The following is a 22,223-nucleotide window of genomic DNA, read 5'->3' on the forward strand; positions in this document are numbered from 1 at the left end:
GAAGAAGGTTAAAAGTTCCTTATCACCTGCCCTGTTAGAGTTCTTCTGAGCACCATGAGGATTAAACTGGGATAGAAGCTGAGATGAACACGGTAGCTGGCAGGTTCTATTCCTACCTTTACATCAACCAGTAAGTGCATATGGAACATTATCAGAAGATCGCAGCAAAAGAAGATTGCTCTAAAAATTGTATAGCTCAGCATCCCAGATGCAGCATTTTGGAAGTTTTGATGACCATCACAGAATAGGCATATAACCTAACCATCTAAGCCAAGTCCATGCGGCAGAAGTCCTATAAAATCCTTGAGGCAGCTATAACTGGTTGGTAGCTATAAATTCTCAAACTTTTCTGCTTCATAGTAAAAGAGAAAATAAACAGCACAGTGAAAAATTTTGTTCAGAACATTGCAAAGACTGCCAGAGCGGACTATAAAGAAATGTAGAACTAAATGACCTGAGTTGCATGTTTGTCAAGGCAAGGTAAATGTCAATCACCTGTACCAGAGAAGAAACCAATTGCTGATCTATTATGCTAATGTATAAAAAGAACTCTTTGGAATTGCAGCACAAGTATTAAGCGGTACTAATCACTTGTTCTGGAAAAATGTGATGCAATTAGCAAATTTATTGACTCGTTGCTAAAGAATATTAAGAAGGAAGCACATATATTCATATTTGCCTAATAACATCTTACACACAAACTTCTTCTGAAACTGATAGAAGTACATAAGGGTTGTTCTCAAAATTTAGGTGGGCACAACCCCATTAGATGGGGGCAACAACTGCATGAGAAACCACCAAAATACGATAACCAACATTACCAGCTGAACAAAGCAACAGAGAGAAGACTTAAGGACTTCATTCTGCAGCCGCAAGACCTCTTCGGCCCCTACCAGCTCTGCACAGTAAGCCTCTAATTCCCCCATTTGCCCTGTCAACATGGTCACCTTAACCTCAGTATCTCTCAACTTATGCATAAGCTGCATTTGATCCCCAGCAAGAGACTTCTGGTCCTCAAGGAGAGCGATGTGATCTTCTGCCATGACTTTCCAGCTTTGGGTAGCTCTTGTCATGATCAAATACTCGATTTCTGTCTCTATCTTCTTCTCAAGCAGGCTCTCAAGTTCAAACTCCATCTCCTTGCACTTCTCTTTAAGTAATGGTGGATCAGGGTTCTCTATTTCCTTTCTTGGCAACTCAGTTCTGTTGAGGATTGCTTCAAGTTCAAGCACCTTTGATTCTCTAGACCTGACAGCTGCTAATGCATCTTCCAGTTTATACTGAAGTTGTTCGATCCTTTGATTCAATTGGATTGAATCAGCTTCAGGAGATGGGGAACTACTACCTTCCACTTCTTCATAATCATCATCAAAGTCATCAAGGCCTGGTTCCTCAATTTCTCCGAATTTCTCAATTTCTGAACAGGGACAACATAACAGACAAAAATGATCAGTTTGTGATGAAGCATAGTCCTTTGTGCAAACACAGGCAAGTCATAAAATATTCCAAGCAATTACAGAGTTCTGTTCATTGCTGGCATAGTCTCAACCTAAAAGCTAACCGTAGTAATAGAATATAACACTTAAAGCAGCATGAACTACAACTATCTGTTTAACTTAGAAAATCAGAATCATATAAAAAAAGCTTGACACATAGCATCATATACCGATAAGTTTGCAACTGTTGATCTAAACAACGACTTTCTTACATTGCTATTTAATATGACATAAGGATCTTGCAGAACCAGCTAACTTCAGTCAAGCCTGAAGTCCTTTTTGACCAGTCATCTAACAATTCAGTACCACATGTTCTAGCTAATGCTGTATTAGAGAAAGACTTCAATAAAAGAGAGTAAGATGCTTGCAGAAAATTTTATAATATGAGATACAAGGTCCTATGAAATAGATATCTTGATGAAATCGATATCTTAAGACACTTAGCATGCACAAGCGCATTAGAGGATCATAACAGAGAAGAGCACATATATGTGTAGTAAAACTAGGAAGTAGGAACGAGAAGAAAATAAGAGATGAATTGCCGGAGAAAGCTTGAGACTTGTACCAAGCAAAGTAATGAGCATGATACCAACAAAATATAGTCAAAAAAACAGCAAATCATGATTTTTTGTACCGGCTTGAATCGGGTGGTACGGGGCATACCATACCGTACCGACGCTCAGTATGCCAAAAAGATTTTGTACCATACTTACCGATACGGTACTAGTGTGGCACTGGTACGGGGTACGGTACCGTGACAGCGAACCTTGCAGCAAACACATAATGAGCCCTAACAGTTTGATGCAGATTGAGCCTTTATGTCTAGTCCTAAAAATTATGTAAATATAGTTTTCTATAAGTAATGGTAGATATAGGTTACAGCTGCAGGGATGGATATTTATGAATAACCACATGCTCCACACTCAGATTGACATAATCAAATTGCGTGAATGCGACTTCTCAAGTAATGGTAGATATGAGATACAATCACAAGGATGGATATTTATGAACAGCCACATGCTCCACACTTAGATTTACATACATAATCAAATACTGTGAATGTGACTTTCTATAAGTAATGCTAGATATGAGTTACAATTGCAGGGATGGATATTTATGAATAACTACATGCTTCATTTTTCGATTGCCAAAATCAAATGCTGTAACCAATTTCAAGTCTGCATGAGAACGGACAGAGAAACCGTGGAAATGGTCAAGCCTAACCACTGAACATGTTGGCTGATCTTTAAGACAGACACCAAGGAATTCTTTAAATCATTAAACTTTGTAATCATCCCAGAATTGAAATGCTATCATGATCCTAGGGAAATGTGAATTGTCAGTTCAAATGTAATGACAGTTCTTCAATCAGATCTTCATACTCTTTGATGAAAGATGAGTTGATCTCTTAATCTTTATCCTTATAGAACACTAATTTTGCTGCCATGCTTCCTAATGGCTCTTCTAATGATATTCCATTTGGTACTATCAACTTGTCATTTGTTTGATCTTCAACAATTTTATTCTCAGACGCTGGTATGAATGATCTTTTTTCATTAATTAATGTTCAGTTCCTTGAACTAGTCTGTTCAATCATACAACCATTAACTCTTCACCTTTCTTTCTCATCAATTTGCTTTCACATCCAGGTAATAATACAATGCAGCTAATCAGATCTCTTATCACATTGTTGGATCTCACTGTGGGATTTGTCATCCATCAACATGTTGGCAAAAAATATGACACGGATTTACTTTAAGAATCTTACTGCTATTATACCAATTTAATATATACTGATCCTTGATGAACAGATCCACAAGTAGTATAGATCTAAATTTCAAGATTGTTATAGATCTAATTCAAGGAACATAGAGTGGAATGAAATGCCGACGGAATCCATGGTCATACAAGCAATATCAAGCCTAAGAAAGTCCATATTAAGTGTGGAGTCCACCAGAAATTAAAAATAAATAAATTGAAATCTTTATTAACAGTTTTCACGATCCTTGGGAATGACCTTGCAGTATGTATATAAGCCATAATTATTGAAGTATTTAGGAAGCCTATTTTAAACCTATAACTTACTATAAAAGACAAGATATCCCTATATCCTCATATTGCAACTTCAGTCCATGATGCCCTGGGTAAAATAAACCTGTTTGTGCATCATAGGCACACACAAGATGTGGCTTGCCTAAGAGACCCAAATGCATACTTCTAAGCTAAAAACAAACGCTCAGAAGATAGATCTTGTTGGTTTCAGCTGTTATTTTACCCTAGAAAAAGAAATCCAGATGAGTCATAAATCTAATGCCTAATCTAACTGCAACAGAAGGTAGATGGGATGACAACGACAAGAAGGCATAAGCTGAAAAGCCTACCTGAAGTTTGAGAAAGCATTCAAAAATAGCCTTTGATTAAAATGCATGACAAATCAAGATAACTTAAGGTTAGAAGTATGCATTTGTAAATAGAAGTATGCATTTGTAAATAGCCTTTGATTGGAATCCATGACATGCAAATGCATGGTGATAAGAATGAAATGATGTAAAGTTAGCAAATGCTAGCACACTTCATGAATTCTCTGATTCCCATGTGTAAATTTGCACCTTGCACCATCACCTATTTGATAGCTTATACAACATACAGCACATATACCTTAGGTCATACATGGACTACTAATAAGAAAGTATTATGCTGTTGTGAAGTATTCGAGGAAGGACTTGATTAAGTAGGATAACAATGTTAAGTTTCAAGTGGTCCTAAGTACCAATCACTTGGACCTCCAAAGGTCCTTCAAAAAGGTAAATAATAATATATATCTAATATGCTAATAGTATAGCCAGTTGACTAGTCAATAGTACTCAGTAATATCAAATTTTATTATGTTATATTCAAAATAAGAGTTATTTTCATACTTCACCAGAAGTATCATTCGTTGCACTTTTCTGTCCTTTTAACATCCTTTAACATAAGTCATGTCATTGACATCCCAAAAATCATCATCAGTGTCAACAATTCAAGCAAACATAATTATGACACTCCATTTTGAATACCGGGGAGTGGTCATATCAGAGAGTCCAAAGGTTACAACACTCATAGATTCTTAGTGGAGTTTCCAAGTAGCGAAGGATGAGTTGGAAGGTTACTGAAAGGTTGCAATCTCAATGCCATGAGGATTTTGAATGGATTTGACCATATATTAGAGACGGCCTTTATAATCTAATTAATTTTGGAAAGGACTAATCATAAATGTAAATGAAAAGAGGATCATTGATGGTTGTGATCAAGAGAAAGTTCGTGTTCTTTCAGAGATTTTTTTCTTAGTATTGATCAAAAGACTCCTTTTTCTGATAGAAACACATACTTTTTTAGTTTTTAGCTAGAACATTACTGTGTGAGTGAATGAATTAGTGCAAGAAAGAAATACACACGCAGGCACGGGCATACACACACACACACACACAGAGAGAGAGAGAGAGGAGAGAGGAGAGAGGAGAGAGGAGAGAGGTCCAAATATTTCATGGAGATGTATGTCTTTGGGTTACTTTTTCATTTTGTGTGCAAGGTTTCAGGGCAGAACTTGGAAGATGAAACAAATAGCTTGTCCAGGAGCTTGGCAGCAACTTTTCTAAAAACATGCATGTGTCCATTAAACCATGCATGGACACATACTCATTAAAATATTCAGACATTCAGCAATAGCATACATAAAGCATGAGCATTTCCCTCATAAATGCTCACCAAGATGGTCATCATAGATGAGCTAATTATACTCATCAATTTTGAACCTACAATTCCAGCATGAAAACATTACATGACTTGGATAAAAATCAAGATAACTCTCTCCAATGTTTTGTTCAAAAGAGTGCAAAAACTACTTCTAAGTCCCAAAAATCAGAAATTGCAATATTTCATGCGGCAAAGCAAAGGCATTTGACCCAGCAAAATATCATGACAAAGTGAACGAAAATGCAATTCATGATTACTGAGCATTCCAAATCCTCAGCAGATGTGATGCAACAATCTTTCTTATGTTGCTTGTTTTTTTACGAGAAAATTTTCTGTAAGGCATAAAATGAAAGAACAAAAGATTCTCACATAGTACAAAAGGATCAATCGCATACAGACACATATATGCATGCATGCATGCATATATACATACATAAATGCATGTAATAGCATACATGAAATGCGAGAACTATATTCTTCTACAAAATTAGATATAATATCAGTTCAAGTGTTTTAACAAAACAAGGGTCTGGCAAAATTAACCAGGTGCCCAACTTTTCAGGTAAAAACTGAAACAACATTCAAACTTCTTGTCATGAAATATATTACCAAATATGATTGACAGCAAAGTTAGAAATAGTTATCAAAATTTATGATGATAGTATTGTGATTAACAAATATTTCTTAACATTTCACGGGCAAGTTCTGAAATCGCTGAAGAAAACCAATGCTTCTTGTCTGATAACCTAAATACTGTCAATTCTCAGTACTTCAGTCTATAACTTCATCCACTATAGCACAATGAGGAAAGCAGATAAATAACGAAACAAATGCTACATTTTATATACTGTTCTATCAGCAACTCAATTTCATCGTTGTCTACAACATGATCTACAACAGAAGAAAGTATGCCGTCTAAAAGAGCAACTATAGTATGAAATAACAGAGCAGAAAAGAGAGATGCAAATCATTGTACATGAAAACAGCAAATAAGGGCAGTGCCTAATCTTTGCTTAAAAAAAAAGGTAAATAAAGAGATACAAGCTGTACCGCTTTCTAGAGCTTGCTGAGCTGCCTCAAGCAAAACAAGTGACTCAACAAAAGGATCAAGATTTGGGTGGGATTGATGGCTCTCGCTTTTTTCAACATTCTCGTCTGCCAATAATTCAGCATCTAAATCTTCCTTTGATAAATCTTCAATCACCCCATTCTCTTTATGGTAAGCTGATCGGACTTCCTCACTGGGCTGAGCTTCATCACTGTTCTCTCCATCATAATTTACTGACTTCTCACTCTGCTTTCCATTACTAACCATGCTGCCCCTCTGCACAAAGGCTGCATTAGAGCTTCTCAAGTCAGACTCTGCACTAGAATGTGAATTCTCCTTCTCAATTCTAACCTGATCTCCTCTAAACTTCTTGATGTTATCTAAGCCACCCCCTCTCCCCCGTTGACCCCTTTGTTGTACAACATTCCCTGATCCTCTCCCACCGAAATTTTTCACCTTGCCTCTCTCCCTCCCAAATCCAACCGCTTCATGCCTAAGCCTTGGAGCACTTGCAGCCGTTGAAGACTTGCTGCTTCGGTCCTCACTATTCTCAGAATCCATGCCAATAGAGAAGCCACCAGCTGCCACCAACAGTCCAAGCTCCGGGTCCAAAGTGCCACCAGCAACTGCAAGGGGAGACCCTCTGGCATTCCTCGACTCCATAGAAGCCACTGAACCCTCGCCTTCATCCTCACCATCACTCTTCTGCTTGTGCTCATCCCGAGCCTTCTGAGTCTCCACGAGCGGAAGCCTGCGTTTAAGAATCTGAGCAGAATCAGCACCAGTCGTTCCATCCTTATTCAAATCTCTCCTTATTCTCCTCCATTTCTTTAATCCATACCCCTTCGTAGGCGTTGGCTTCGATGCCACCATCTCAGAAGCAGCAATTGGAGGAGATACAATTGTCCTTGACAGCGAACCAGCCGTATGCCCCACTCCAACTCCATCCCCATTCACTTTTGCTTCCGCCGGAGACAACAAAATTGCTTCAGAAGAAGACACGCTCCCTATCTCCTCCCTAACTCCATCAGCACCCCCTGTTTCAACCGGGGAATGGTTCTTAATATGTTCCTCGGGACCAATATCGCCATTGACCTCCACCTTATTTCCAACTGAAGGTGCCATCTTTCCTAGGGTTTCACTCTTCTTCCTATCTCCCACCTCCTCCAACATAGATTTCGATTTATCCTCCTTCAAATCCATTAACTCAACCTACCACAACAACTTAAACCTAGCACAATTTACAAAGATCCACCATAGAATTCTTCAAATCTCAATGCCAGCTTTTATCAAAATCCCGAATTCCTCCGCCCATAAGGAATTAAGAACGCGGGTGACTCCACTGAAAACCCAACGAAATTTCTCGGAAAAAGCTCAAACATAAAGATCAGAGCGCGAATTGCGAGAAAAAGCGTACCTTCCTATGGCCACGTCTTCGGGATTAGCGTTGGGATCGGGGATGGGGAAAGATCGGAAGGCGAGGGGACCGCAAACCCTAGAAATTAGCGAAGCAGAAGAAGAGGGGAGGAGAAAGACCATGGGATATAAGAAAAAGGAAGAACAATGGATGTAATAATATAAACATATTATTAGTTTCTTATGATTATTACGTGGAAGGCAGTGGACAGATTTATATGTGGGTCCCGCACACGTGGCGCTGTCTCCCGTCGGCACATCTCGGATCTTTGGGTGGTTCTATATACACCCCCCCTATTGCTCAGGACACCCCCAAAAATTAAAAAAAAATTAAATACTCTCTACACCCCCCCCCCATTTGCTAAGGACACCCCTAAAAAATTAAAAATTCCTAAATTACCCCCCACCCTCCCCACCCCCTCACCTAAATTGCTCTCTACACCCCCCAACCCCCCCCACCCCGGTCTTCCCCTCCAAAACACCTCGCCAACGCCCAAAACCCCCCCGTTCCCCCTTCTCCCTCTCGTCGCCGGCATTCTCCCGATCTCCGATCACCTCGCCGGCTTCTCCCGGAACCACCTCGCCGGCTTCTCCCGAAATTTTTTTTTTTTCACGGTTCGTGCTCCGTTCGGCACTGGATCGCCGAACAAAAGACTTCTGTTCGGCTGAACAGTGCCGGACAGAAGCCTTCTGTTCGGCACTGTGCAGCCGAACAGATCTGTTCGGTTGAGGGTTGCCGAACAGAAGGCTTCTGTTCGGCACTGTTCAGCCGAACAGAAGTCTTTTGTTCGGCGATCCAGTGCCGAACGGAGCACGAACCGTGAAAAAAAATATTTCGGGAGAAGCCGGCGAGGTGGTTCCGGGAGAAGCCGGCGAGGTGGTCGGAGATCGGGAGAATGCCGGCGACGAGAGGGAGAAGGGGGAACGGGGGAGGAGGGGTTTAAGGGGGGTTTGAGGGGTGTTTTTTTTTTTTCTTTTCAAAACGAAACGGAGGAGGAGGAAGGGGGGGTGTATGAGAAAATTTCAAGGGCAATATGGTAATTACACTAAAGGTTAGTTTGGGTATTTTTTTTTTGGTTTTTGGGGGGTGTCCTGAGCAATAGGGGGGGTGTATATAGAACTACCCCGGATCTTTTGTTGCCGAGTGGAATGCCACCGGATGTTGGATTAAATTACGGAAATGCCCCAGGCAGGGTCACCTTTGCCGCACTACATGACACATGGTAACTGCCAATCAGGAGTTGACACGTCATCCATTCTAGCTTGATTGCGGGCAGCGAGACGTGTCGTTCCTCTATTTGTCGCGATGTTGCTTAACGATGTTCTCCACAATAAGCACTGGGATCAGCTGATCCCTCCCAAGAGGAGAGTGGTTAGGAATTTGATTATATCAAGTGGTTGCTGTGCTGCGGGACAGAGAACCTAAGCTGAGCAATCCTTCTCCAACTATTCTAAGTCCTTACCTAGGGGCCAAACTAACAGCTGGGTGCCTAGGGACGGAGAGGATCAGCTAGAGACATTCTGTTTAAGCTGCAAATAGGTCGAATTGATTTATGCCCCAATTTGACTCGCCTAGATCCAATCCGATCTATTTTGAAGGACTTGTGAGGTAGAGTCGGGTCGGGTTCTAAAATTGGACTTGTTCCATTTTTTGGGACGAGCCTGGATTTATTGAATTCAGATCCGATCCGACTCGCTCCAACATGATTTATTTAAAATTTAGATAATTTTAGATTTTCAATCATACGACCCGTCCCGTCCTGACTCAACTTGAATCTATAAAATTATTTATGCTCACGGGCCGCAATTCGGTTGACTTGAACTGGACTCGCCCCAAACTCGAATTGGATCCAAATTTTTTAGAATGAGTCCAAATTATGCGTAGACCCAATCCGACCCGAATGGTCTATTGGGTCAAAAATTATAGTGGTGAACCGAACTCGATCCAACCCGATCTTTTATTAGATTGGGTATGGATCCAAAATTACGATCCAAACAAGAAACTAGGTTGGGTCGGGGTCCCTCGTGATCCGATCCGACCTGTTTGCACCCCTAATTCTATTGGATTGGAATAACTTTAAGTTTGTGGTGTCAAGACAGAAGGTTAAGAGATTCTCCATCTCAATCTTGTGGAATGATAGAATTCTCAATATGACGTGGATGCTCCTTGTCGTGTATGAGCCTGGGATCATGCATTCAAGAAAGTGTTCTAGAGAGAGTTGAAGCAGATTAGAGCATTTTTTTCTGGACCTTGGATTATTGGTGGGGGTTTTGATATGACCTATGAGGCTCTAAAAAGAAACAAAAGCCAATAAGCCATTAAAGACGGTTTGGTGGGGCTTTTGAAGTACCAAAAAATATTTTTGATTTTCTAAAAATATTTTTAAATAATATAATAGCATTTGATAAAAAATTAGAAAGATGCTTTGACTTTGAAAAAAGCTAAAAATATTTTTGGAGCTTCTCTCCAAAAATACTTTCTAACATTAGTTAGAAAGCTGTTTTGATTTTAATAAAATTTTTTTAATGACCAAAATGCCCACCAACAAATCTTATGATTACATCTTATATCATAGCATATCATAATATATTATTATATCATAAATATATTCTTTAGCATCAAAAGAAATCTATCTATATATATATATATTCCAAATAAGTAAATAAAAACTATAATAACAATTAATAGAACAATCTTAAAAGGAATAATTTATATATATATACTTTAGCATCAAAAGAAATCTATTTTAGCACAAAAGAAATCTATTCTTTAGAACATGTAATAAATTTAATTCATAAATTGTAAATGCTACAGATCTACTAATATTAAATTTGAAATAAAGGTAAAACAAGATAGCATGAATAAAGGTAGGTCGAAGTACGTAGACGTTGTCCCAATGAAATATTTACCTCCACGTACGGATCTTCCGGCAATCCTCGTCAGAGATACGACGATTGTAAGCTTTTTCTTTGGTATGTCTTGGAAGAAGCCAAAACGAACCCGATCAGACTTGTAAATCTAGCAAAGAAAGGAATAAAAAGAAAATAGAACTTCGCTGAATGAAGGCGCCAAAATAAAAATCAGAAAGTGGCTAAGAGGAGGAAAAACTTTTCCTCAGAATTTTTCCAGAATTTTTCTCCTTATTTTTTCATACACCAATAGGAGGAAAAAAGAGGGGTATTTATAGCCTAGAAAGGCAGCAAGGGGTATTTTGGAGACACGTCTGCGGTCAGCCCGTGGAGGGCGCTAGCGCGCGCCCGCTCGCGTGCATGGGCCGAGCGCCGGGCGCGGCCCAAGACGTGCGAGCGCGCTTGGGTCAAAAACTCTGGGCCGAGTTTCGGCCCAGGGAAAATTAAATTTTTCTAACAATCCCCCACAAAAATTAATTTTTAAATTATTTTAAAATCAAAACAAAATGTTGGATATCTTATATTATGTAATAGGTATACCTACCTTTCGGTTTGAAGCTTCAGTTAGTGACAATTGATTACATATGTAGAGCCAAAGTGGTCTTAACCTTAAACCTCGGTCCATGACTCAGATTAAATCAACAGCACACATAATATCGCCCGATCTGGATTTTAAGCGGGTTGCACTAATATGGCTATACGCAGGTATCTGTCATGTGCTTTTTAGAAAATCGTTTATTTTTCATAATCGCGGCCTCACGACAACACATATAGGTGAGTCCTAATAAGGGAGCTAGCAAGGAAGCTCCTACCTCTTGGGTCTCGGACTCATTAAGAGTTATGCAAATAAACTCATCCTACCGCTTGCTTTTATGAGTATTAGCGCCATAGGAATGAGAAAAACATAAAACAGTGCTCCTCTTAGTCACATTATGGTTTGTTTCTACCCATTGAATCTTTTAAGGTTGGGTTCCCATCATGGTGATCTATCTTTACGGATTAAGCCCCATCCTCCTCGACGACTCTAGAACTATTGTTCTAGACAAATCTTTTGTAAGCTGATCAGCCAAATTATTTTTGAATTTTACAAAATTCAAAGCTATAATATTATTTTTCAATTTATATCTTAATGATTTATAATGCACTTTTAAGTGCTTGTTCATTTTTACATTGGCATTTTCTTGGTAGCACTTATCTATTACAGATTTACAGTCATAATGTAAGAAGACAGGTGGTAAAAGTGACTCATCTACTGGAAGGTCTATAAGTAGATCTCTGAGTCACTCAGTCTTAGTGCTAGTGGTGTCTAAAGCTATTAGTTCAGACTCCATAGTACTCCTAGATATCAAGGTTTATTTGGTGGATTTCCAAGATACAGTAGCACCTCCTAGGAGAGACATATCCTATGGTAGATTTAATATTTAAGGTATCGCTGATCCAGTTGGCATCACTATAGCCTTCTAGAACAACAGAAAACCCACTAAAGTGCAAACTATAGGACTTGGTACTCTTAAGATACCTAAGGATCCTCTCTAATACTGTCAATGATCTCTATTTGGATTAATAGTATATCTACTAAGTCTATTTACAGCATATACTAGGTCTGGCCTGGTGTAGTTTGCTAGGAATTCTAGTAAGCCTATGATTTGAGCATATAGGCTTTGAAGGATAGGAATTCTTAAGTTCTTCTTAAGGTGTGTAGAGGGATCAAAGGGAGTAGAGACAGGTTGATAATCGATATAATTAAATTTATTGAGAATCTTGTCAACATAATGACTTTGGGATAACTCAATTCTATTTGTATTTCTAATTATTTTGGTATTTAAAATTAAGTCAGCTTGTCCCAAATCTTTCATATCAAACTTATGACATAAAAATTGCTTTACTTCATCAATTATCTGAAGATCTATCCCAAAGATCAGCATATCATCTGCATAGAGGCACAAGATCACAAATTTATTTCCACCTCTCTTATGGTATACACATTCGTCTGTACTATTGATTTCAAATCCAAATATCAGTATAATTCCATCAAATTTCAAGTGTCATTGCTTGGGTGCTTGTTTAAGACCATAGAGAGATCTGATTAATATACAAACTTTCTTTTCTTGGCCTAGGATTATAAATTCCTCTGGCTGGTCTATATAAATTTCTTCATTTAAGTCTCCATTTAGAAAAGTTGTTTTCACATCCATCTGATGAATCACTAATCTATGGATGGAGGCTAATGCTATCAGAACCCTAATAGTAGTAATCCTAGCTACAGGTGCATAGACATCAAAGTCTCTGAGTAAAACTCTTGGCAACTAATCTAGTCTTAAATTTATCTACAGAGCCATCAGGTCTAAGTTTTTTCTTAAAGATTTATTTTCACCCTATAGTTTTACATCCAAAATAAAGACCAGTCAGTTCCTAAGTATGATTTTGGATAATTAACTACATCTCATTGTCCAAAGCTTCTTTCCAAAAAGGTGAATCAAAGAATTTCATTGCATCCTCAAAAATAGTTAGAGAGTCCTCTATAAGAAAGGTATATAAGTTATCTCCAAAAATTTTTCTCTACTCTAGATCTCTTACTCCTAGGTTCTGCTCCTACTTTTATTTCTCTTGAAGTTATTCTACTAGAGCTACTAGCTATACCACTATCTACTCTAGTCCTAAGTAGAAAGGTGTTTTCAAAATATATTGCATCTCTGACTTCTATGACAGTGTTGTTACTAATATTATTTTCTTCTGAATTAATCACCAGAAATCTATTGGCATTACTATTGGTTACATATCCTATGAATATGACGTCCACTGTTTTAGGTCATATTTTTTTCTTTTAAAATCAGGTATGTTCACTTTTGCCAAGCACCCTCACACTTTCAAATGGCTAAGATTAGGTTTTTTATGTTTCCAAACTTCATATAGGGTAAGATCATTATTTTTAGAGGAAATCCTATTGAGGATATAACAGGCTGAAACTAGAGCTTTCTCTCACAAATTTTTTAGTACTCCTGAGCTTATGAGTATGGAGTTAACTATATCCATTAAAGTCCTATTCTTTCTTTCTGCTACTCCATTTGATTGAGGAGAATAGGGAGCAGTCACTTCATGAATGAATCCATGATCTCCACAAAATTGAGTTATATCATTAGATGTATATTCACCTCCCCGATCTGATGTAAGAGTTTTAATTTTCTTCTCTTGTTGGTTTTCAGCTTCGATATTAAAAATCTTAAATTTGTTGAGCATTTCATCCTTGGTTTTAATTAGGTAGATGTAACAGAACTTAGATAGATCATCTATGAAGGTCACAAAGTATTTGTTATCTCCTCTAGAAGTTCTACCAAAGTCGCAAATATTATTATGGATCAACTCTAATAAATCTGAATCCCTATTAACAAATTTAAAAGGCTTCCTAGAGAGTTTGGCTTCTACACAAATTTCACATTTCTCATGCTTCTTAAGATCAACTTTTGGTATTAAACTTATATTCATAAGTTGCTTAATTGAATTATAATTTACATGACCTAATCTACCATACCAAATAGAAAGAGGTTCTATATTCATAATCAAATGATTTTCATTCATTGAAGGAACTATAACATTCAACTTAAACAATCCTTCACTGAGGAATTTTTTTCCAATAAACATCACACCATGAGAAATTACAACTTTATTGGACTCGAAAATAAGATGAAAGCCTTGCTGGACAAGCAAGAAACTACTAATAAGATTTCTCCTAACAACTGGAACATGTTGGATGCCGTGTAGGGACAGGACTTTTCCAAACGTAAGTTTTAAGTTCACACGTCCCACTCCTAGCACACGTGCCTCCGAGCTGTTTGCCATGATCACAGCTCCTCCACTTAAGACCTGGTAAGAAGAAAACCAGGAGCGATTCGAACAAATATGAATACCAGCTTCGATATCAATCCACCAATCAAGTGCTTGTAAAGTCATGTTACCTTCAGAAGTGAAGCAACAAACCTGAAAACAGTCTCAGAGGAGCCAGCGCCGGAAGTCACCATGTTGACTTGAGCACTGGTTGTGTTCGGACCTTTCTTCTTGGATTGAAGAGGTGCAGTTTTCTTATAGAAGAACTGGGGAGACAAATGGTTGGTTCGACCATACACAAAATAGAAACGACCACTGCCTTCCTCTTTCTTCTTCTTCTGCTCCTGGGATTGGATAGGTTTTCCATTGTAGTAGTGGTTATGGTTTCTAGGGTTGCAGGATTTCTTTTTGAAATACTTATTTTGGTTATGACGGAAGGGTCGGATCTAATTTTTCTTAGGTGGGGCCTCTACATTATAAGCATTATTTTTGTATCCAGTGGAGATTTTACTCCTAAACCTATGTTGCTCTTCAATTCTAATAGAGTTCAAAACTTGGGTTAGCGTGAAACCTCCTTGGGTATGGCTCAGAGTCTTAGCAAAGTCAGATCAAGAATTGGTAGTTTATCTATCAGACAGGCTACCTGGAATGATTCATCTAAATTGGTTTCATTTGCCCTAAGCTGGTGGATCAGGATTTCAAAATTATGGAGTTAGTCATTCATAAGCTTTGAGTCCACCATCCTAAAGTTATTGAAGTCGAAGGCCTTGAACCTCTTTTCCCCAGCATCATCAGGACCATATTTGCTTTCTAGGGTGTCCCATAATTCTTTGGCACTCTTGGTTGTGTAATAAATGTCATATAGCCTCTTAGAAAGGGCACCTAGGATTCTATGGATGCAATGATAGTCAATCTCATCAGGTGCCCTGAAGGGTGTGCTGGTGGAGATAGAACGTTCAGTCTGGGAGGAGCGGCGAGTAGCAGGTCGTGAAGCAGTTAGGTTAGACCCGTTATCAACTTTAGTAGTGCTCTCATCTATGGCTGAGATCAAGCTTAATGTGGTGAGCCAGAACTGCATTTGGTTCTGTCACCTCCTAAAGTTATGGTCATCAAATTTTTCAGATTTGGTACTAAGTTACTTACTAGTGTTAGAGACTATAGGTTCAAGGTTATAGAATACAGAAAAGAGGCAGTAACCTGAATGAAGGCAAAAAGTTTATGTCAAAGGATTGCACCAATATTTATATTGAACTTTGGATGTCTAGTTAATATATCCAAAAAATAATAGCCAGATCAGCTCCAGATCGGTGGTGAAGTACTAGGCTCACTTGAATACCAGTCTTTCTTAGGCACATATACCTTTTTGATAAGTTTTTCTTTGACACTATTAGTTAGTGGATGTAATCATTAGATATCATACAAATTCAACTTTTATAAAAGCCTAAGTGCAAACTTAAATTAGTTATTATGGATTAACCAATTTTCGAATTTTCGTTTGAATAGGATCTGGAAATTACTCTTTGAGGAGTCCAAATGGAGGTATGATAAACCTCTTGGAGGTTAAACAAATTATTACCTTATTAGAATAATTGATTACTAAGTTTGTGCTAGCAAAATAATTATTGTAATTAAGATCTAATATGTCACAAATGTAAGAGAGAATTCAATGAATTATATATTAGAATAACTTATTACCTTATTAGAATAATTGATTACTAATTTTGTGCTAACAAAATAATTATTGTAATTGAGATCTAATATGTCACATGCAATAAAAAAAATTCAATGAATTATATATTAGAATAATTTATTATCTTAATAGAATAATTGATTAAAATTTTATGCTAGCAAAGCAATTATTGATTGAGATCTAATATGTCACAAATGCAATAGAGAATTCAATGAATTATATATTAGAATAATTTATTATCCTATTAAAATAATTGATTACTAATTTTGTGGTAGCAAAATAACAATTATAATTAAGATCTAATATATCACAATTGTAATAGAGAATTTAATGAATTATATATTACTAAAAAAACAAATATTTCTTTGAAATGTTAGCAATATATATATCATTTGGAATCAAAAAAAAAACTATTTTAGCATAAAAAAAAATCTATTCTTTAGAACATGTAATAAATTTAAATCATAAATTATAAATGCTACAGTTCTACTAATATTAAATTTGAAATAAAGGCAAAAGAAAATAGCCTGAATGAAGGCAGGTCGAAGCTCGTAGACGTTGTCCCAAAGAAGTATTTGCCCCCACGTACGGATCTTCCGGCAATCCTCCTCAGAGATACGACGACCCTAAGCTTTTTCTTCGGTACGTCTCGAAAAAAGCCAACACGAACCCGATCAAACTTGCAAATCCAGCAAAGAAAAGAATAAAAAGAAAATAGAACTTCGTTGAATGAAGGCTCAAAAATAAAAATCAGAAAGTGGCTAAGAGGAGGAAGAACATTTCTTCATAATTTTTCTAGAATTTTTCTCCTTATTTTTTCGTACACCAATAGGAGAAAAAAAGAAAGGTATTTATAGCCTTTTTGGGCCAACGTCTCGTTGGCCCAAGAAAGGCAACAAGGGGTATTTTGGGGACGCATCCGCAGTCAGCTCGGATGCGCGAGCGCGTGCATGGGCCATGGGCCGGGCGCGGCCCAAGATGTGCGAGAGCGCATGGGCCGAGCGCCTGGCGCGGCCCAAGATGCCCGAGCGCGTGTGGGTCAAAAACTCTGGGCCGAGCTTCGGCCCAGAAAAAATTAAAATTTTCTAACAGATAGAAATAAGAGAAGAAGAACAAAAAGCTCAAAAAAGGGGATAAAACGTACAAAAAAAGGTTTTTAAGCAATAATAAAGATTAAAATCTTGAAACAAAGTTAATTGGAGCTCACCCCGATTGTAAGTTACAACCCTTTGCTTAGACGTTCAGGGTTTGAATCTTGGACGGTGCATCTCCAAAAACTTAGATCCGTGTAATTATGGTGACCCTCTTTTTCTTAAAAAAAGAAAAGAAAAATGAACAAAAATCCCGAAAGAATGGAATAAACTTGCTCTGTTCAAACTTTATTCAACCTTTGTGTACAAACTCCTTTTTTTTTTTCAAATAATCATTAAAATCTGAGGAAAGTTCCTCCCTCATTTCTAAAATTTGTTTTAAAAAAAATCAAGACCTACCTGGTTGCCTCCAAACAGAGGAGGTGCATCAGGACGTTCTGGGATCGAACTCTCAGCCTCAATAACAGAATATTTTGCAGCACAACCATCAACCACTGATGGTGCCGCCTCCGCTGCCAAGATCATCCTCATAATTTCGTCCTCCTTTCAGATGCAGATGAACTCAGTGTGGCTGCCTCTCTATTTATGCCTTCACAACCTCTACTATAAATTGCACCTGGCCTAAGAAAGTGTTGTGTATCTTGGCATACATTGAACATGACATGGAAAGATCACTGGCTCAATTTTCTCATTCAGCAAGGACTTAAATTCTATCCCAATATGAACGGAAGTATCTACACAGAATAAGAATCCACTGAACCAACTGAGGAAACCTGAAACGTTAGCACTCAGTTCTTTCCTCTCTTTTTTTCTTTGGATCAACATGGTTCTATTTTCCATGCATGGATTTTTGCCATTGCTTTCTTCCAGATGTTTTTGTTTAGCACGCACTTACAGCATTTTCTTACAGGTGTCACTGCTATAAAGTAGAGCTTGTAGTCCCTCTTCAGCACGAGCGACTCGATTTTCTGTGAAGCAACGATTAGCATTTCAGCTTTTTCTTCTATTTTATTGATCTTGCTCTTATATCTAACTGAATGTTTAAATTAAAAAGTTCTGGTTTCGACAGCTGCATTGCATCAGTAATAATTTGAACCCAGGATGAGGAAATCTTGTTGTAATTCTGATGATTTGGTCAGTGCTAGTTTCATCCAACATTGGACCAAGAGGATTGCATCCCAGGACTCCGTATCTTGTGTAGATTTGCAAATTTAGATGCATGAATATGCGGATAAGTCTTCCTGGTTCATTCACCAAATCTGTTCTGTTTTCAAATTGTTTCATGTGCAGAATTCATAAAATAACAATAATAATTACTAATAAGAATAAGAAGAGGAAGAAAAACAAGCATTAGAACTTGGTTATAGTTTTTCAGATCAGAAAAAGATGAACATGAACATATCTAAACATCACAATCTAGGGTGGCAATTCAGTATTAGAGCACATTAAACAACCAGCCCACCACTTCAGCTTTCTTCCTTTTGTCAATCAGATGTTGCATTTGAGACTTGCTTTGCTTACACTTCTTGAGCCCTGTGGACATAGGTTTCTTTGTTGAGGCAACATTTTTGTTTTGGCATCAACTGTTGCATCACTGATTTTATTATACTTCATCCATAAGAAATTGCAAACTATTTTATGAAGTATAAATCGATGCAGAACTTTACCTTAAATATCCTAAAATTTTTTGGAGATGAAAGATCTGTATTAATTACAAAAATATTACAACATTTATGGCATTCATATTTCTGTGATTCACTCCGATCATCAATCTAAACTTATATTTTATACTTGTATGTGTTCTTCAGACACTTCCACCCTCGAAATGTCTCCCTCATGGCCATCCTCCAAGCTCTCTATAATCTGTTTAAGGACGAACTCCTCTTCCATTGTTAGTTGCTTCATGGCCTGTTCAAACTGTTCTATCAAATCTGGATCAAAGACATTATGGACACACCCTGTTTCTCCATATCCGGGATCTTGTGAGACAAAATTGCCAAACTTTGGTGTGACATAAGAACCCGGGGAGAACACTTGGCCTCCTAGTTTAAGCCACTCTCTTAGACTTCCAGTCCTCGAGAATTCGAAACCTGGAACTTTGAGAGCTGTGAGCTCCTTTGCCATTGCTTTTCTCTTGGCACCCTTTTCACTCATTTGGTCAGGTTTTACATCTACATTTTCCTGGACACCAGCTTCTGTTCCAATGCTTTTCACCTCCAATTCTTCATGCTTCTCCTCTTGTTCAACACCATTGTCCTCCATCATCACAGAGTTTGTCGAACATTCCCTTATCAAGCTCTCTGAACCTGTAGGAAGTAGAACATCTGTGCTCCTACAAGTTTTAGTCATGTACTTTCCTTCCTCCAACGAGTAATTTCCTGCCACCATTGCATCATAGTCCTCCACTGTGAGGATGCTTCTAGTTTGTGTGACCGCACCATTGTTGTTATCTTCGATCAAACTGAAGCTTGTTGACGGTATCGAGTCATTGCCTCCAATGAACTTGTAATCTCCATCCTTATCAATGTTAGAACTTTCCACATTATGGTGATGCTCCCTCTGCTTCTGCTGTCCTTCTTCTTTACCTTCTTCCAAGCCAGCCAACAACTCCCATGCATTAATCGTTTCTATGTTTGTGAGCTCATTTTCTGGATTTGCAGTACTATCAGACTCTTCAAGGTCCATGGTTTTGGAATTTGCGGGCTCAATTGTTGCCTCTCTCAGTGATGATGACTTGATCCTCCTAGCCACTGTGTTTGCAGTGCAGAGAAGAGCAAGAAATTTGTCTCCTCCATCCTTTGAGACGAGCAATTCCTCTAACCCATTAGTTTTCCTCTGTTTGCTTTGCTTCACCTCCTGTTGGAAGCTTCCCGACCTGGTTAGTATCTTGGAAGAAGCACAACCCATTTTCTATCCACCAATCTGCATGCAGAGAAGAACAGCTCATGAAACTTCCATCATTCTGCAGATGTTTTAGTAGCTAAATGAACAGCATCTCTTCAGCAGGGTAAGAAGTGATTCATCTGATCAATCGTCGAATCACAGTCTGGGCCACTGATTGGTAACACAAGTGAAACTATAAAAATAAAAGTAGCAGCAATTTTGCTCAGTTTTTTTGTGGCATGTTGGATGAGTGAGGAGTCTAATTTCTGCCCATGTTTTGAGTTGATAGTGTTGTGGAAACAACAGAAACGTGTGCTTATATCTAAAATTTGACACCTTGAAGCTTAAGGAGACTTTTAAGTAGATATATCAGGCATAAATTGTTCAATACCACAAATTGGTGGTTGTGAGGCTTCACATATCTCAACACAGGCGTTTAGCCGTGTGGGGGGCTGCTAACTACTCTTTCTTTTTTATCATAGCACTTCCATCATTCAATAAATACATCAGGGATACAAGAGTTCATTAATTCTTTTCAATTTTTTGATGACCTTTTTTTGCTAAGAAGCTGTTAAAATATTTGTAGAAGAAGAAAAAAATAAGAGAAAAAGAAAGAGACAAGTGATTTTATTTCTCCGTTCTGTCATATTCGGTACATCTCATGGATTATATATATTCATGTACAGACTCCATACAGAAAAAATAATATAGGCTAATATAAAATCATGTTAATAAAGAAAAATAATACTTGCAAGTTGTTTTGTAATATCTAAAATCACTCTAATAAGATTATAATAACAAAGAAAAATAATACTGACCGATATAGGATCACACTAATAAATAAACATAATATGGGCTGATACAGGTTGTTATGTAATCCCTAAAATTATGCCAACATAAGCAATACTCTAAAAATCGATAATCATGTTACAAAGGCATTGGTTATTGAAACAGACATTAACAGTTGAATATACTTCATCAAAAAAAAAAGTTGAATATAAAATTTTTGGATCTAGTATATGGACATACTCTAGTTATTTCAAATCTAAAATGAACTTTTGCATATGAGAACCATATAATCGTGTGTGTGTGTGTGTGTGTGTGTGTGTGTGTGAGAGAGAGAGAGAGAGAGAGAGAGAGAGAGAGAAAGAGGGAGCAGATGCCAAAAGAAAAAAAAGGGAAAATTATCAAAATATCAACTTGTTCTGAATTTTCTGAACAACAATTGAAAGAGAACAAAAGAGGGGGCAAGATTGAAGGTTACTAATCACATACTATATATGATTCATATCTGCCCAAAAAGCAATTGAAACCCTTGTAGGCCTTGTCTGAATCACCATATCTTATACATCTCAGATAAGAATTCGAACGAAATCATGTGATGATTTGCATACAGACTAGAGGCATAAATTAAAAAGAAGAGGTAAAACAGTTGCAGAAAAGTATAAAATAACCACCACTCTTATACATCAAGTTCAGGAGCATTTGATATACTTACTCAATTGAACAGATTCATCAAAATCCTCTTGGTTTCTCTTGAAACCCTTCTGCTGAAAGTCCCCTCACCCTTTGAAGACCATTGTTCTGTCCCCAGATAAAAACAATGGCATGTCTACTTTGGTGTTCCTCACTTCATCTTCTAACAAAATATGATTTATAAGACCAAAGGCGCCATATTCCAATTACAAGGCCCGGAGTTCAAGTCAATCACGCTCTAAACAATTCAGCCAATGCCTTTCGGATTGGGTAGTGTCACCAACCAAAATTTCAAGTTTGAACTTTCTCCCTTTGTTTAATACCAGCTGCCACCTATTCCGCCCTTGGTTCATAAGCAAATTACAGATCTACACCATTCAGATTTTAATTGGAACCTTGGAGTTATTGTTTGCTAATAAAACCAAATGGTTGTGATTGTGTCGACTTGTCAATCGAGACCATTGCATATTTTGTTTGACGATTGCTTTTAGATTAGTTTGATATGATAAAATGGTCAAAAGTCAGCTAAGACTATGTCATTGAAAATAATCAAACCTTTTTTCTGAGAAGAAATTGTTCAAAGTTTCATATTTTTATCGTGCCAAAAAAAAGGTTATATATATATATATATAATCCTATATAAAAATGGACGGTCAAAG

At 37.6% G+C, this 22,223-nt stretch overlaps 2 protein-coding genes across 4 annotated transcripts; both read right to left on the reverse strand.

Annotated features, from left to right (window-relative positions):
• Nucleotides 1-642: 642 nt before the first annotated feature.
• LOC103718462 (WPP domain-interacting protein 1-like) lies at nucleotides 643-7,831 on the reverse strand. Of its 3 annotated transcripts, none has more exons than XM_039130773.1 (3): nucleotides 7,694-7,831; nucleotides 6,279-7,507; nucleotides 643-1,417 (listed from the first exon to the last, which is right to left on the reverse strand). In XM_039130773.1, exons 2-3 carry the CDS (start codon nucleotides 7,477-7,479, stop codon nucleotides 747-749), a joined length of 1,872 nt encoding a protein of 623 aa, XP_038986701.1. In that variant the 5' UTR covers nucleotides 7,480-7,507; nucleotides 7,694-7,831; the 3' UTR covers nucleotides 643-746. The 3 variants fall into 3 exon arrangements, with proteins under 3 accessions (XP_038986701.1, XP_008805521.2, XP_008805520.2); XM_008807299.4 differs by having other exon boundaries at nucleotides 6,279-7,618; XM_008807298.4 differs by having other exon boundaries at nucleotides 6,279-7,831.
• A 10,702-nt stretch (nucleotides 7,832-18,533) lies between these two features.
• On the reverse strand, nucleotides 18,534-21,816 carry LOC103718460. The gene is made up of 2 exons (XM_008807297.4): nucleotides 21,587-21,816; nucleotides 18,534-20,127 (listed from the first exon to the last, which is right to left on the reverse strand). The coding sequence occupies exon 2, from the start codon at nucleotides 20,110-20,112 to the stop codon at nucleotides 18,991-18,993; it is 1,122 nt and encodes a 373-aa protein (XP_008805519.2). The 5' UTR covers nucleotides 20,113-20,127; nucleotides 21,587-21,816; the 3' UTR covers nucleotides 18,534-18,990.
• Between the last annotated feature and the right edge of the window lie 407 nt (nucleotides 21,817-22,223).

This window comes from Phoenix dactylifera, chromosome 1, assembly GCF_009389715.1.
Source record: "Phoenix dactylifera cultivar Barhee BC4 chromosome 1, palm_55x_up_171113_PBpolish2nd_filt_p, whole genome shotgun sequence".
Taxonomy (NCBI): domain Eukaryota; kingdom Viridiplantae; phylum Streptophyta; class Magnoliopsida; order Arecales; family Arecaceae; genus Phoenix; species Phoenix dactylifera.